The sequence below is a fragment of the Opisthorchis viverrini genome (assembly GCF_000715545.1).
Source record: "Opisthorchis viverrini unplaced genomic scaffold opera_v5_154, whole genome shotgun sequence".
NCBI classification, from domain to species: Eukaryota; Metazoa; Platyhelminthes; class Trematoda; order Opisthorchiida; family Opisthorchiidae; genus Opisthorchis; species Opisthorchis viverrini.
Genome location: NW_008751809.1, coordinates 394,074 through 411,932, shown reverse-complemented (window position 1 = coordinate 411,932; position 17,859 = coordinate 394,074). Strand labels below are relative to the sequence as shown.

General features: G+C 42.7%; 2 protein-coding genes across 2 annotated transcripts in view; one reads left to right on the top strand and one right to left on the bottom strand.

Moving 5' to 3' along the window:
- T265_14177 (hypothetical protein) overlaps positions 1 to 4,512 on the bottom strand; it is a gene marked incomplete at both ends in the record, with an annotated part of 12,152 nt that extends 7,640 nt beyond the window's left edge. The window contains 2 exons of the mRNA XM_009172385.1: positions 1,614 to 1,682; positions 4,306 to 4,512. Coding sequence (XP_009170649.1) covers positions 1,614 to 1,682; positions 4,306 to 4,512 — 276 coding nt within the window. The remainder of the gene's footprint in view (positions 1 to 1,613; positions 1,683 to 4,305) is intronic.
- The window catches only part of T265_06961 (hypothetical protein), a gene marked incomplete at both ends in the record, with an annotated part of 82,939 nt that overhangs the window by 6,426 nt on the left and 58,654 nt on the right, over positions 1 to 17,859 (top strand). The window contains one exon of the mRNA XM_009172367.1: positions 14,147 to 14,233. Coding sequence (XP_009170631.1) covers positions 14,147 to 14,233 — 87 coding nt within the window. The remainder of the gene's footprint in view (positions 1 to 14,146; positions 14,234 to 17,859) is intronic.

The following is a 17,859-nucleotide window of genomic DNA, read 5'->3' as shown; positions in this document are numbered from 1 at the left end:
TTTACGCATATATGGATTGGTGCAATTTGGCAAATTAACTAGGGCAGCTATTCATCAGGAACAATAAGGTTTATTTACCCGTGTAATGCTAATTTCTTTAGGAAATGGCACATTTTATTGGTCAACTCAAGGAAAGACAATGCGCCTTCTTAGCATCCTATGAAGATATGTGACTTCTACATCTGTCCAGGTTCGCGTTAATCCGGAACTAACAAGGAAACGATTTTACTAAACGACCTTGTTTGGTTACTTGCTTGTTATAGTGTATAGTCGAAAAAATCCGAACACAGCATGCTTGAAGAACCAGTGTGAATGGTCTGGAGACGGCATTTGATCACTATAAGGCCAATTAGCACTGACCGATATGATGACGCCACAAGGACATGTTTTCGGTTATGAATATACTGAGCTGAGCAGTCGGGCTGAGTGGAGATTTCTGCGTTCTAAACTGAGTTTTAAATAAGATGTGAATCGCACGTGAACGACTGTCAAATTACACGGTTCCTCACAATGAACATCCCACAATGGTGTTACTTATGGGAAAGTGATCTGATTGTTTCTGTTGGACTCTAGTGTGCTTATCGGAGTACTTTACTCTCACTGGTTTGGAGAGCTTGGCCATTTGTGTTTACTGTCAGTAAATGAGCTAAGACGACTGAGAAATGACTGTTTCGGATTTGAAATTAATAGGGTTTCTCAAGTCAGATTGGAAATCCTTGGATCTGAGATTGGGAGATGATTGAGGACTACAAGCTCTGGGAAAATAATGGATTTTTGAGATCACTTCAAGGTTGCTCAGCTTAGGTCAGCAATGATGCACACAATGATTTCGGAATCTGAACAAACAGGTACCACATTTCCCATGGAACGAAAGGTCAAAAAACAAGCCACGTGCTTGGTTTTTTCTCGAAATTTCATTAATAAGCCATGCTTTTTGGTGGTTTTCGATTGTGAGACTTCGGAGTTTAGGCGTCACATTAGCCTGGGTAGGTCGCCACGCACGTTTGGTCGTAGTACAACAAAATATTCGCAGATCGCTCATATATTTTGGTTGTGTCTTGAATCGATGGCTAACAGAAACGCAGTTTGACGTTCGTACTCTTAACAGGCCTCGAGTCATTTGCACCCAGACTTTTCGCTGTCCACCATTCTGCGGGGACGTTCGATTGCTGAAAAACCACAGAATTCCGAATCGACTAGGTCGGGTCGAACATAGATCTTTGAAATCGCCCTTCTCCTTCATAGTAGACGACTACGGGTAATCAAATATCACGCTCATTTTTATTTCCATTTCAATGTACAATCTGAAAAGACCCAAAGTTGCGGATAAAATAAAGCGCAAACCGGTTCGTTCGACTCTCCTAAAAAAACCGGCCTGATGGTAAGGCCAATAGTTCAACTGAATGACTCCTCCAAGTTGGTTTCAATAAATAAAAGCCACTCCTTTGAAGGATGCGTAATAGTGTTTTCTGTCAGCTGTGAACTAGTTTGCGAATGTTCCAGAAAGGAGCAGTCACATACCACCATTCCTTAGTTGCTTCTTGCTGAAGGGTTCATCGAATACAAAAGTATGGAGCATCTGTATAAACTATACTCAGCACACTGTAACATACCGGTAAGTCTTTCTGATAGAACCTTCGCACAGTCTCGTCTGTAAAAGACCGAGGTGCCATATCCTTTAACTGCAATAAAGTAAGGGGAGAGAAACATTCTCAGGAGTCGGGTACAATGTGAAATTGTTCGTCTTTTGGCGATTATTCAACCTCATCGTGTCCATCAAACACAGACGAACGCTTTATAAATAAGCACAGTCAAATACCGATATATTAGTCACATAGGGTTGCTTAATTGATTGGTGAGCATCTGTACATGTGAAACGGTTCTTCAATTCATAGAATTAGGTCGGTAACGCGCAGCCTAGTTTCGCTTGATTTTCCTCACGCAAAACTAGGTCAACGCAGTATGATAGATAATAACGTTTTCAAAATCAGTTGACAGAGTGAATAGCAATCAAGTTTTAACCAGCAACAAAGTTGTAGCTTGCTGTGCGAAGGTGGTGTCGGTCATGCCAAGTTCCTGATGGAGGTCAGGAAGCGGTTTTGTGAAGTTTGGGCCACTGTTTGTATCAGGCATTTCCGAATGTAAATTTCCGGCATTAAATACGTCTTAATGGCTTCAGCAGCTACCTAAAGAGTGGGAAGGCCGATTGCCTAGCATTAGGTTTGGTCCACTGATTGGCCGTCGTCGTGTAAAACAGATCACTGGATTTACGGCACAATACCTCCTTTTCCAAGCATGATGCACGCGCCGTCGTGTAAAACAGATCACTGGATTTACGACACAATGCCTCCTTTCCAAGCATGATGCACGCGGAAAGACGGAAGGACTAGAAACTAAGACATCGAAGTGTAGTCACACCTATAGATCTGTACCAGCTCAATACGGTTGAATAATGTTCATACGGTCACCAGTTAGAAATGTTTACCAGGTGGCTATCGTAGGCAGAATCAAATATCGCAATTGCTCGCTAGGCCAAGTGAGGACACGCAGTTGTAAAGGCATAGATAGTCGATTTAAGTGATGGCTCTTTACCTTGCTGAACCTTACTCACAAAAGCAATGAATATTCGGTGAAAAATCGTACTAGACTTGAGGATGCATGCTAAACCCAAGTCAGATTAACAGAATAGCGTGATTAGTGACACCGTGAATTGAGTGCGTCGTCTGCTTTGTTATCCTTGAAGTAGCCGCATCAATCGTAACTCTGGTAGCACAATGAACACTGGGTCACATCAGCTTCCTTGATGATAATGGGAAAAATGGACACGTTTCTCTACTCAATTCCATCCACCTGGTCCTGAGACATAGTGAATTTTGGGTAAACCCGAGGCAATAACTGTTTCTAAGCAAGGTGATCACTTGGATGTGTTCTGCACAGAGTGATCCTAGTCCACCCATCCAATCGGAGAGGGTGTTGCTCTCCAAAATCGTCTGTCGATTACTCGTGTTTGCTGTATTCGTTCGAATGACTTCGTTTCATTTTGTATATAGCTCACCTGGTGTCCGAGGTTCATGGGCCCAGTGTTCGGGTTATCCAACTATCACAACGCAGGTAAACTCAACAGTTAAGTGATCTGTCTTCGGCTCTTGTGTGTGTCCTCACTTGACCTAGCGAGTATGTGGTTTATTTCGTTCTGCCTACGATAGTCACCTGGTAAAGATACCTAATTTGTGACCGCACGAACATTATTTAACCATATTGAGATAGCGCAGACTTGGAATTTTACTCACGCCGTCTTCCCTACTCTCATGCGAGTATCCTGCGTGCAGGAACTAGTGAGACCTCATCCCATTGGTTTGTTTACATGACCAGGACCAACCAATGAACCGTAAGTAACAACAACGCAACTGAATTTATTATACTTGCTTCTACAGTGATTTCTCCTACTATTGAAGTGGTTATCTTTCCTCGTGAATTAATTATTCTTGTTCTCAAAGTTATACTTCTTCCATCTAGAGCTGGGTTGTTCTACTTGCCTGTGGCAGGGATCCTCAAACTATTTTAGAACTGATGTAGTATCCTGTAGCGAACAAGTGCGCTATCGTCGAGCTATTACTGGCATGCTTTTGTCTTTTGAGAAAACCGGAACGGTCGGAGTCACAGACAGTTTAGTATGGACCTTTACATGAAGATATTAAAGAATCAAATAGATCCCTTACGGTTCTGTGAGATGAAACTGTTGAAAAGCACAAAACATTAAGCAAATCTTGATGATGCCGGAAGGTACAAAATTCCAACTATGGACAGCGGTTGTGCCTGCAACTATTTGATCCAAGAAACGTACTGACTCAGACGAAGTCATACAATCACACTAAATCAGTAGTTGGTTTGCAATACCCAAAAAAATTCTATTGAGTGTGTTAAGAGTGTCTTCAGAGAAGCACGAAAATCCGATAAAACCTCGAACAGATGGAGCACTTCAACAGCGTGCTGATTAGAATATGTGCCAGATATTTCCTGTGATCTCAACATGACTTGATTGCTTCATATATGCTTCAGGGGACATGCAAAAACCAACCTCTTTTGAGGGGCAGTCTTTCGCTGGGGTAAACTTTTCAGGGAAAACAGATCCAGACATGTGGTTACCGGAGACTGCCAATCATTTCATCATTAAACTCATCAACTAAGTGAATCACACTATAGTATTTATACGTCTGGTTCTACTGCTGAAATTCGGTATTTATGCGAATCCGAACTTTTATCGTAGCTAGCATTCCTGGGGGAAATCAGCTTCTTCAAACGTACCTTATTCACCGAATATCCAGTGACCAAAATAAGCAAGATGTTCATTGTGACCAGCAGGAAACTGCACGCACTCAAAAGGGCGAATTCACGGGCGGCGTGACATTCGTCCTTGACATAGATGAATTTGTAATTTCTGATCCAAGGGTACCGACACTGTCGAATGACCGAGTCGTGAAAAATGTCCGTGGAATTCGTAGTCCAAATTACCTGTCAGTAGTCCAAAAAACTGAATTAACAGTACGAACGGAATCGGTCAGAGAGAACCATCTGAAAACCACATCAATGCATTTTATGTGAAATTCAGTGCTTATTCATTCGAAAACACCTACAAGAATTGGTCAAGTTCCATCAAAGGCAACCATATTGGGTGAACGCAAAACATATCAACAAGAACTAGGCGGTCATTAGTCTCAAACGAGGGAAAAATTTAAGATATTCAGAGTGAATGGACTTGCGAGCTGCAGCCAGATCAATGTAGTTTGGGTAGAGATGTTGACATACAAAGAGTAAAGATTCAAGCTTTCAATAAAGACCATCAATATAGTCATCAGCGAAAAACGGAAAATTCCACGAAAGCTACCTAGCCAGCCAAGCCTTGTGTATGGTGCAGGACAAAGCGCTAATTACTTCTCAATTGGATTAGGTTGGATAACGATTCAGAACTGAAAATCACACGTATGGTGTTAGCAATTTAAACACAAATTGTGAAGGATGGCATCAAGCTCGAATTCCTCCTTGCCAGTGTCTACAAACAAAGACAAATATCCGCCGCAGAGTATTCACCCGTTTCTGATTGATCTTAATGGGTCATGCCCCCAGATCCTATCAGGTGTGATGCAAGTAAATAAATTCTAAAAGCATCTTTTGGTCAATATGTGGCAAGCTTTAGCTAGGAAATTGTCCATTAAGGATCCAAGGAATTGCAATGAGATTACTGAATCTTTTGTTGAAAAATTAATTTTGTAGGCTTTCACAAATGTTTCTGCAAATTTCCATTATCTGGTACACTGGTGTCATATATTCTTCCAAAGGGGGATAAAAACCTTTTACTCCGCAATTTTCTTTCTATATGTGGAACACTTCGTTTGGTTTCAGAAGTATCTAAAGCAATCAGCCTGATTATTACTGTACTCACCTTTCTAACACGACCGAAGTACCTTGTTTTTCGAGGAGGTTGAGGATGGGTATTGTACTTTAAATCTATGCCTCCCCCCACCTGATAGAAACAAGTATATCCTATCGAAGGACCGAACGAGCCATTATAAATCAGATTTAAAAAGTGGTAGATACTGGTTGTGTCATCAGTAAGGTAGGTAGACAGGTCGCCAAGCGGTTACAAGCTGTTTACCTCAAAGCGACCCGTCTTCCCACCAGATACCTGTGAAAATGTAAAATGGGAAACCGGTAAACTTACATCCACCTCCGGCTTCTGTGTCAGGGCGAGTAGCGACAGTAAAAGAAGCTGACCCTGAAACAAGGGAGTGAGGGGTACAATTGGGTAATTTTTTGTTTTCGAGATGTTTTAGGTGTAATTCGCCGATCATTTCAATAGGTTATTTTAATATTGTATTGGGTCCTTTTTCACTGGGGAATTGAGGGACCTGAATGTAAGAAGAGACCAAGTTGGTGCTAGCACTTCATCAAGCCAAAGAAAAGTTCTATTATGTAGTCAATTTTAATAACTAACTGGAACTTTTGAGAGGATGGCAGGCACCTATTAGAGTGGATTCAAAACTCAACACTGACTCGTTAAAGTTCATAAACCAACCTAGCCTTTGAGAGTAAAGACGAAGGGTGAATGAAACGACTGCAGAAGAAAGGTGTAAATATTCCTATTCCTCAGAGTGTTTCTTTTGCAAGCCTGACGGTTCTAGTAGTGTATGTGGTGACCATAAACTGGTTGTGAATTTATTCGCATTGCTTGAAAAAGTACCCATTAACACGTATGCGGGGATCTATACACTACTCAGACACAAATTGAACAAGACTGCTCCTAGTCACGCTTAATCTCAGATCAAAGTCGACTGGTTGGTTATGGTCAACACATCGGAAGCTCAAAACGATGATGCTGGATTACATTTCTTACTAGGAATGGAAGTTCTTCCGAACACCGTTAGGTCGATGATATGGTTTATTGCTGGACATCAGTAGAGGCTATATCCAAAACTGCACATTCTTCGTGTTTGTGCTAACCAAGGTGAACATATTAAACTAGGAGGTCATCCTTCAAAGAACAGAAAAAAATAACGCCTGGTTTTGCCGATACTTATCCGGCTAAACGCAGTTACTTCGTCAATCAATGCTATCGTATTCAGTTTGGCGAGTGCCACGGAAACGAACCTTGTTTGTTTTGTGCCGTTTTTTCTTACTACTCAATGAACTATGCAACAGGCTGGGATATTACTTCAGCAATTGTTTCCTTTGAAAATACAGCTTCATACACAATGCCCTCAACCCAGTGTTGGGACAGTTTAGATCTGTGGACATTTGCCAGTCAACAAAAGCAATTCACTCGCTCTACCCGGATTTAATCACCATGCATTCACTACAGTTACTGGATCTGCTTTGAATGAATCATAATAATCGTAGTTCTCAGCAGAATGCCACAAAATATTCACACATTGAGCTAGCTGCCACATTTTTGTTCACCGATTGTTCGCAGAATGAGAGTAGAGAACAACCAATTAGAGACTGATGGCTCCAAACATTTGGTGTCTTGAGTGTGTCCAACTACTTGTGTGAGGTGGTTGAAACGAGTTATCTAAGTTTCAATTAATAGCCTGGAAGTAGAAATAGTACCAGGCAGATGACTTGGCGATTCTTAATGGAAATGAACTCTGGTAGAGGCGTGCAATGTCTTATCGCTCATATCGCTGAACAAAACAAGCGAAATTGTAAGTGAAAACCAACGTAGACATATGAAGCCTTTGGTTATTCCAATTATTCTATCTTATCATTTACGTCAGAAGCACCAAGACACCACTATGTACACGGATCTATTGAGCGCTTAGTGTTTCCAAACTCCGTTTTACTCAGTTGGGCGCCATTTAATGGACTGCAATGAATAGAAAGGTCCTAGGAATTCGTTTAGCTTTTTACTCTTCTTACACCAGAGCCCTAATTTGAGCAAACAAGCATAATTCAAAACTGCCTCGCCTTGCATCCGCAACTTCGTTGGTGAACCGTGTATACAGCCACACTCCCACTACAGAACCTGAGCTGAGCCATGATGATCCATGCCCAGTGTACTTATTCAACTGGCTCATGTGTATTGAGCCTCTGGAAAACTAATAGTAATCTTTCCTCGGAATGGATGGGAAGGCGGATCAGCTATTCGAAACCGTTGAATTCAGTTGGCTCCGTGGTAATCCTTCAGGTTGACAAAACTGAGTTAGCTTTGAACAGAGTCTCCAAATCATTCAGTCAGGGCAGATAAGGCACGGTGAGACGGGCAGTGCCTGACGGAAACTCTGGGCTGTTGAATTTCATTATCATGCTTTGTTACTAACAAGTTTTTAGTAGCGAGAACACGATGAGCCTAAAGCAGAGAAAAGTTGCAACTCAATTTACATCACACTGGACAGGCGCCAAATCAATACACTATTATTAACAAAGCTACGAAAAAGCGATGGTGCGGTCTGTCAATATTTCACTCAGTCCCAGCATTTGCGGGGCGTAAAACGGGGCTGGTGATAAAGCTGAACGAACCGGGATTGACGTGCGCCCGCTAGTGTCACGTGATCGGGACCATAGTAGCCAAGCCCATCAGTTCAAAGCCGTTTGTTGCACACAATGCTGCCTGGCGAACCTTGATTGACAGAGCCGTGCTGATCGAAAGAAACTTTGGATTCAATCACATAGCGGCACTCGGTAAGAAAATTTCGGATCAACTTGGTAGGCAGTAAGGGATTGATCACGGATAAAACACGGTTTGACCCTCAACCTTTACGAGACACTTTACCGATAACCGATTAGTCACTGATCTCAAAGAAATCCGAGTGGGCATTTGAAGAGTTACGTAGTTCACCTGGACGAAAAGCGAACTGCTATGATAAAAAGTGTAAAATTCGGCCCTATTACCCTTGGTTTCCAGGTTGGCGTTTCGTGTCATTGTGCAGACCAAAGTGGAAACAAATTCGAATTGTTTGACTCAGTTCCCATATATCAGTCCAAACCAGTTCTTTGCGACAACTCATGTAGTAACTCCCGTTTCAGTTACGCCTCGTCCCATGTGTTGTATTTATTTTCCCAAAAGACGGTAGTATTTTGGACGGGTGCTAAAAACACTTGAGTAATTTTCGAATTGCGTTTGAAACACTGCGTACCGTTATCCAAAGACCCTGATGAATTCCATATTCTGAAAGCGAATATGAACATTTTGGGCTCCAGAATATTCAGCGTAAGAACAAACGGAAATGAAGTAGAGAAAAAGTCTGCACAAGGCTTGCACGCCCGATGAATCACAAAGTTTCCGAGTCTCGAATGAAGTACTAAGGAGAATGAAACGTCCACAAGTTACACAACCGTGATGAACCCCGACTCCTCCATCACGCCTGGTCCATCTTTCTCACATAAATTATGCCTTAGTGTGGCCGATGTTTCTTGATGCATGAAAATAGATCTCAACTTTGGATGAAAAAACCCGAGGACTATGATGTCACCTGAACAACACCTAGTTCCACCCAATGTTTGCAGTCACCAAGTTGTTTTCTGGTCCCAGTGGTCTTTTTTAGCTTTTCTAGCTGGTGTTGGTAAAGCTTGGGCATCCCTATTGATAAGTTTCACCTAGGCCAAGCTAATGTTCTTCAGTTTGGTACAATGAATTTGTTGATTTTGCTCAATGCATATTCAATCAACGCTGCCGGATACTGACCGATAGTGGTTCTATATTCCGCCTACGTGCGAAATACTTTGCGAGCTCGGATTTACATACCTAACCTACTTTGGAAGCCTGTGAGTAGGTAGAAAAATATGGTTATGGATGACTATAGACCATACTTAAGGAATACTTAAATATGCAAAGTCGTCTCATGTATGAACACACTTTGCATTCAGCGATTGTTCTGAAGTGCATTCTAGCTCGTGTCTGCGTCACTTGTTGTCCTATTCAGTGTTTTTTCCTACACAAGTAATGGTAGTTGGGACGATACTACTGAAAAATGCTGTGAATTTCCCGCAAAGTCTAACATGAAGCTCAGGGGTTAGAAATATTCCATACGTGTTAACCGATGCACACCATCCTCTTGGATTCCGACAACTGTTACCAATCTTGATGATTTATTGTCTGCCGTTTTAGTGCACTATGTACTTAAGATTCCGTAACTACGAGATACGGAGAGTGAAGGGGTGAAATGCACTCTCCTCTGGTTCGATTGCGTGGAAATCCACATGACCCCTCCCGTAAAGACAAAAATAAGCAGGTTAAATGCTTTCAATCAAGATTTTTTCCTGGAAATGAGGTCAACCTATGGTAAAAAGCTGAGGAGCACTGTACAGCTGTTTCATCCATGTTGACAATCATTAGCACTGCGCACCTCGCCAAACTCTAGGGCGATTCGAACCCGTAAGGTCCGACTAATAGTTGAATACTAAACTGCGCGACCACGCGCGGCTGATCAGCGGTTACTTAGCCAGGACATTCATTACAAGATCTACATGACATGGCGACGTGTTATTCTCAAATGTTACTCAAATGGCGCTTTCTCGGCTGAAGACAATCATTAGCACTGCGCACCTCGCCAAACTCTAGGGCGATTCGAACCCGTAAGGTCCGACTAATAGTTGAATACTAAACTGCGCGACCACGCGCGGCTGATCAGCGGTTACTTAGCCAGGACATTCATTACAAGATCTACATGACATGGCGACGTGTTATTCTCAAATGTTACTCAAATGGCGCTTTCTCGGCTGAAATGTTCACGCAAGTGTTCCCTGTTTTTTTTCCTTCTGAGCTACTTACGGTTTGTTGCTTTCGTTTCCGTATGTCATAATATTCAATTTCATCTTTTCAGTGAGTTAATAAAACAGCTATCGGTTCTGGTGAGACCATATGGTTCGAAAGCAACAAACGTCGTTTCGGTTCAGGGGCTAACTCACCATTTCAAGCCTGATTCATCAATTTGCTTGTATCAATGGCTTTCAGATACACAAGCCAAACAACACGGGGTTTCGTAATACGAATCTTACATCATAACTCAAAACCCTTTCAAGAAAAGCGTGATACATAAATTCATGTTATACACTGGTCAGGTCTTAGATTTCCTCGGTCACTTTGGCACCGTTTTTGTTCCAAAACAAAAGCGCATGTTTCCGACCACAGAATCCACCGCTTCCAGTTGACTCACCCTTGCTAAAGTCTGCTAGAATCCTCACTCACTCCTCATTTTTACCATGTTTAGTAACCTATCGTCTAGTCTCACTTCATTCTACGCCTTACATGTATAGTATACTTGCCCTGCTTTAGTCCAGAAACCCAAAAAATTTGATTTTCACATCTGCAATCCCAACTAATCGTTCGTCGATTCAACCCTCTATTTTGAACCCGCGCGACCGTTCCTCACCGACCGTGTCTACCAATAAACTGCCCCACGTGACACGAACAACTGAACCTTCACTACCAACTTCTATCTTATGTGTTTGTAGCCAATAGTACACGAGTGAAATGTCATTGCGCAACACATCTTACTCCACGTGGTCACGTATTGGTTGGACCGTTAAGTGACACCTTCTCAAAAGGAGTTTTCACACATTCGGTGAACTTATGCATTTTTCTGAGATGCTTAATGTTTCATGGCAATGTGAGAATATTTGGTAATATTCAATAGAGGTTTCATTCTGTCAGTGAGGCCAACTTATTGCACTGTACAGCTGTTTCATCCTTTTAGGAATCCTTAGCGGTGTGCATCTGACAAAACTCGGAGTTTCTAAACCGCGATCTCCGGCCAGTGATTGAACACGTAACTGGTTGGCCACGAGTCGCTGGTCAGCAGTGTGAACAACTCTCACTTAGACAGGACACAGCGCTACTTATCCTTCAATAACGGAAACCACATCGCGTGGCTCCTCGAGTGCTGAATTCTCCTATATATTGTCACAAATTTCGTCTTTGTCGCCTTTATGCTGTTCCTGAAAAACAGAACTAACCCGTTTATCAAATGAGAAAGGCCAAAGGTCACCCACACGTCTGGTCCAATGGAACCAACTCAGAACGTCCCAACCGATGAACTGAGAGTCCAGATTACTGATAACAGTCATCAGGGATGATACACATATTGTCTTGAGTGATTTTCGCAAAAATTATATCTAAAAGTTCCAAGGGGTTGGAAGTGTGAAGTATCCTAATCCGGTCAACACAGGGGACTGCAAAATATGAGGTAAGTCTGGGTGACATGGAAGATATTGTAAACAGTTACTAAAACTGTCATTATATCACCTATGTAACTCATGCAATAAGTTCTGACTAACGAGCATACAAAACAAATGTTCAGTTTATATCGCCAAAAAACCTACTGCACTTAGAGTGGAAGAACACTTCGGAAGAACAGTGACTGCCGCTTGTGCATTGCCTGAGTAATACAATCGAATTTTTGGCCAATTCGGAAAGAAATTTAGATCAAGAAATGCCTCAAAAGAGGTAAAAGATGATGGGTTCAATGATAACTCGACCATTCTGACTGAATTCTCTCTGGACAGGAAAAATAATATTCATGAAACCTTCGCAACCGGGTTTCAACACGCCTAATCTTATTTTATAGCCATAATCCAGGATTTATTGCATTTAAGGACTTGGGAGCACAGAAGATAAGTGAGAGAGCAAACAGACTTACAGAGTTCACAGCTGGAGGTAGTAGGGATAATGAGATCGCATTTCCGATCAACGCAGCGACCCGCTTACTCAGGGTTGCGAATGCGACACTGACGCCGGAAAAACTGGCGACCAGCATGGAGGCGATGAATGAATCGGCTTGACCCCTGCGGTGAACATCGAGTATGGGGGACGCAAGTGGGATAGTTTCGTGAAGTCCCGTACAGACTACGTCACATGAACTTATCGACAGAATGGTTTCAAATTGATGAGGCATATTGTCTCACAATAGGGGTAAATTAAAAAATGCACTGATGAATCGCCTCATCTTCACGACTGTAAGCTCCTGGAAAACCCCTATCTATGGAAATGACAAGAGAACCCATCGTCCTCCGCGTGCAAACAGATGCACAAATTTTTCAATGTAGGCTGACTGTACCTTTGCACAGAACTTGAACGTCCAGGTCATTGATAAGCTGTTTGTCAGCTTTTCTTTGGAGATGGGCCCCCAAATGTTTGATCACCATTAAGGAAGATATAACCAGCAGTACTACATTGTTTCACGATCTAAGTTCGAAAATCCTTCATAACGTTCAAAGTGATTCAGACCTCATAAGATGGTCTGTCTGCTTCAGGACCCGAGGGTCAAACGGAATAGTATCACTATACGTATTACTATAGTGTAGTATAGTGTAGTAAAGTATAGTATCACTATTTCTCAAGCTATTCATCAATTCCCTTCATTATCCGACCGGAAGGTCCGTGGTTCGAATCCGACCTCCGCCACTCGACTTCCCCAGTCTAGGCTTGGGTAACCTGGCAGTATCCCAGCCCCCGTGCTTCCTTCGGGTGGCATGGCAACTAGGCACCGGAAGGGTGCTACAGCTGAACGCTTCTTCTCCGAGTAACATTTGTCCAGAGTAGCACCATACTGATGGGAAATGAAGTCACCGATTCAACCTAACCTCAAATGACAAAAATACATAGTATTGTTCCCCTCACTCAACCGTTTCACCATTACGACCATCATGAATATACATTCCTTAACTAAATTACGCTAAAAAATGGTCGTTGGGCTTGTTCGCTGAGCTGGGCCAAGCCAACGACCATCTTTGCTATCTGAGCTACCAACAGCTTCCTCTATGGAAAACGCTACGAAATGCTCCTTCATTCATTCTTTTATGCAGCACTCTACTGACGAAAGTAGCCTGTTAACGAAAACTTCCTCTTGTTTTGGAAACACAACTGGGCTTTTTAAAAGCCATGGAAAGTGATCGTTGAAAGCTCAAGTTCGTAGTGGTTGTGCATTCTCAAGGCTCCTTGCATAATTTCCCAAACCAGTAGGAAATTGCATTAAAAGTGGACCTTACAGAGAAGGCACCATTAGTACCAACCTGGTGTCAAACAGATTAAACTGTGTGGGCACAAAATAGTCAGCTTTTCAGTTGTGAATTTGAGCACAAGTGCCTCAAGCATGAATTGTCCAACATTGGCCTCTGAGAAGATCAAATAATATATACTTGTATAGAGGTGAAATGTGTTAAGAAAAGGTTTCGAAACTTACCTCATTTTCATTTCGCCCGTAGGATAGGGTGTGATTCTCTCAAAATTACTAACGTTGTGCGCAATATAGCCGAAAGATAATCCTGTGGAAGATAACAACAGTAGTGCAATACTCCGCAAAAATTCCTATCGGTTTGACTCCAAATGGCCCATCAACAAACTGACAAATGGGTTACTTGCAAATGGCCCAACATGATCTCCACTATCCACTCATTAATCAACCACTTCTGTCATGGCGAAAACACGGACGGTTTTGTATGCGGATAAGTCATGGACCCTGTGTATCCTATGGGAAACACAGTTTGCATAATTCGCCTAATTTCCGCAGTAGTCGGCACTCTGACGGCACGATCTGTCTCCCACATGTAGATGTTGGCAACAACAGAAAAACCCTTCTGATACTGATACCGAGTTCGGTTGAAACGCGGTATATTAAGGATTTTACTACTCGTTATCCATTTCGATCCTTCATAGTTTTCTTCTAAACTTGATTGAATCTAAGCAATCCAAGAAGTCTTCAAGCCTCATTGCCATTAGTCAGTTGCAGGTATCAGAAAGCGGGTAAGTAATCATTGGTCTCGTTATTTATCGTGAAGGTGAAATACGATAATTCCCGACCACCATCGATTCCACGAGAAAGGACGCTTTTCGGTAACAAAGCGATGGTGATCCCAGTAGGAACGAAAAGCGTGATGACCTGCATGAAAGCGTGCTTAAAATGTAATCTGGATACCAGACTTTGATCAGTTTTTCTTTAGAAACACAGTGTTAGATTTGGAAGTTACTGGACGCTGAATCGTCAAAATCCATATTTTACACCAAGGTGTGTTGTGGTTGAAGTCTATTCTAACAAATTCAGAGACTTTGTCTATTACTTTCAGCCTACCAATGAGTGCGGCTATTGCCCATTTTTGGGGTAGAGTCGAAAAATACGGTATCCTTGCATTAAAATATTAATCTCACATGGTTAGCTTGTTGAAATCCTGCCACAAAGTAAAATTAGCAACCAGAGGGCACAACTCAATCAGACGCGTCGAGCGAGGTTAAAAATATAAGGGCGAAAAGGACACGAAGTAACCTAATCAGTAGTACAGCAGGAACTGTTCTCCCAAGAATTTGTGTGATTCGCATTCACATCACTCTTGTCTAAACAGTTTTACTGTCCTGGCGCAATTATTTCGCTGAGTCAGTAATAAACAGGGGAAGCACTGAACTCAAGTTTCGTTCTTATTGGAGCTCATCAGCAGTTCCTGTCATTGGTCGTGCAAGGGTTTCAACCGCAGACATCTGACGTGCGAGGCGAGCGTATTGCCACTGGTCGATCGGCACACGCTGGATGATTCAGATGCGTCCAGGGTGCACTGATGGATAAGTGGTAACACACTCGCCTCGAATATCAGATGTTCAATATTCAAACCCCGACACAACCATGGATATGCATTACTGATGAACTTCAAGAATGACACTCAAGTTCAGTGCTTCTTCCGTTCGATTTTCACTCACTAGAACAGTTGCACCAGGACAGGAGAGGAACTGTTCAGAGAGAGTGGAATGAAAGCTAATAATGATGCTGTTTGAGATGGACCGCACGTGGAACAAAAAACACGAATCAGTAGACTACTGCATCCAGATAAGTATGATCTCCATGTTGCAACAGGTGATTAAAACCAAAGTGCAACATTGAGCAAACTTGTGGTTGCTTTGCTTACGTGCCATCTATAAAGCCAGTCGACTGTACCAATATACCTTATGACATTTTAGTGCGTGTCCAATTGTCAGGTTTATTTAAATATAGGAATAATGGTAGGCCTGTCGTAATGCGGACAAAGGAATATGTAAGTGAATAAACGTCATTGGCCATCCACTCAGTAAACGAAACAAATGGTAACTTGGGAGGATTTGGACTACAAGCATATGAAACTGAACTGTCTGAAAATTTGTCCATTCACAAATCTCTGGTTGGCGTTCCAGTATAAAGCTATTGAGCCAAACCTTTCTGTTCTGTAGAGCTCTCAATCCTTTGTGGAGAGATTATGCTAACTAGCTGTTCCGAAAAGGGGAAGGGTTGGACTGTTTTCGTGAGTCTCTCGAAAAAACCAAATTAGTTTGCAAATGAGTGTATTTCGCCAATTTCGTGCAAATTGGCTTCAAGTGGAACATGTTGACGGAAACTCGGGGACTGCGCCTATCTGATGAACCCCAAGAAGGGCGAAACTGGTCGTGGGCTGTCGACGGATTTTCAGCAACCTTATGAGTAGTACATTACAAAGATATACATGTATCGCGATATCTCGAACATCGTAGCGACTGAAACATGGGGCGGCCTAGTGCAATACATTCAGTTGCCTCACAAACGAGGGATTCAGTTGGGTTTCAGGCGAGTCTCTCAAAAACCCAAAGTAGTTTGCAAATGAGTGTATTTCGCTGTTTTCGTTTTTGTTTGAGCTCAAAAACAGTGAAAATTCTTATTCGAGTAGTGCGCGTCACTGATACTCCAACCCACGCTGAACGAATAGGATTCATCACGTCAGAACTGGTATGCGTGTTTACGTTCGACCGACGCAATTGGAATTTTACTTGTCAGCTTCCTGGTTGAAAGGGAGTAGAATAACGCTTTGATGTTTCATCTTACAGCTTCGAATTCATTCTTAACCCTCACAGATAAGATTTTAAGATCTGAAAGGTTTCGACTCCAAACCTGGCCCAAACATACGTCCCCTATCAATTACAGAAATCTAGTTCGAGTCAATGAGCTACCAGGAATCATCCAGGAATCCCTACGGAGATGTCTTTACGATTTCCTCGAGTAAAATCATCATCATCATTGTCAGCTGTAATAACCACGTACTCGTCGTACTGTGGTTGTAGCTGCCACAGTTTCGTTCACCGATGGTTTGGTGGGAGGGGTAGGTAGCTGCAAGTTGCAGGCGGGAGCTGATAAATTGGTGCATAAATCCAGCACTGTCAGTGGGCTGTCAAGTGGTGAGGGGGTTGGAAAAGAAGCTGTGCATTGAAGGCAATAGCTTGGATGCACGAGCGCCATTGAGGGCGCGACTGGGCCATATCTGACAATGTCTCTAGCCATTGATGTGGCCCGTCTCGGGGTCCCCATCCAGGAAGACGGCAATGACCAGCGCAGCTAAGTTTGCTGGTAATGGCTTTCATACTTCGCTGCCAAGTCATTGGTTGACCGCCTCTGACTCTCTTCCACCTTTCACGTGGTTGTGCGAAAAGAGCCCTTCGAGAATACCATTCGACGTACTTCAGAATTGCTGATCCGGTGTTCCCACCAGATTCGGGCAATGCTCCGAAGACATCGATGGTCAAACACTGACAGTCTTTTGACGTCCTCGGCGCGCAGCGGCCAGGTTTCTGACCGATATAGTAATATGGAGCGCACCGCAGCATTATAAACTCGACCCTTGACAGAGAAGCTAAGTAAAATGCCGATGTGACGTTCTCAACTTCGTTCGATGTCACAGAGAAGCCTACAGACCTATCTTCTTCCACTCTACGTTGCAGGCTAACGCCATGGATACACGAACTCCAGTGCTCAAATGCAAAAACACAATATGATGAGCGTACATTCACATCTAACTACATGGTCGATGCCAGTCGATGCTCCGTTGCCAAGACTCGCTTGAAATGAAAGATGAATTTGTACAATACCATCATCAATAACGTCAAATGATGAATGAGCTGGCCTGTTTTCCCAATTATCCCAAGAAATGCCCGTCCGTAAAGTGTCAACCTAATTGGACGGTTAACAGGTTGAACATCGACCGATTGAGGCAGGTGTCTAAAATCACCACAATGGCTGCCGCTGACGCTGACTTCCACGCCAACCACTAGAGGAAACAAGCACACTATTGTTGTAGTTTGATCGATCGATTGGTATGTGCGAAGAGGGAAACGTCCTGCACAACTGTGACCAAGTCGAGCAGCAACCTAATTGGGTAGTGTGTGTACATTACGGTTGAATTGAGATTTTCTAGTTTTAAATATTCTGTTGATTTTGATCAGAATGAACTTTTCTGGTCGGTGACACATTAAGGAGGACTAACGCAGAATGTTAGCTAGAACTGTCCACGGGCAACAAGAAGCAGTGACGGTAAATAGAACCATCAAAATCTTCACGAAGACGAACTAATGTGTGTACTTGGCTGTATACTATCAGTAGGAAACTA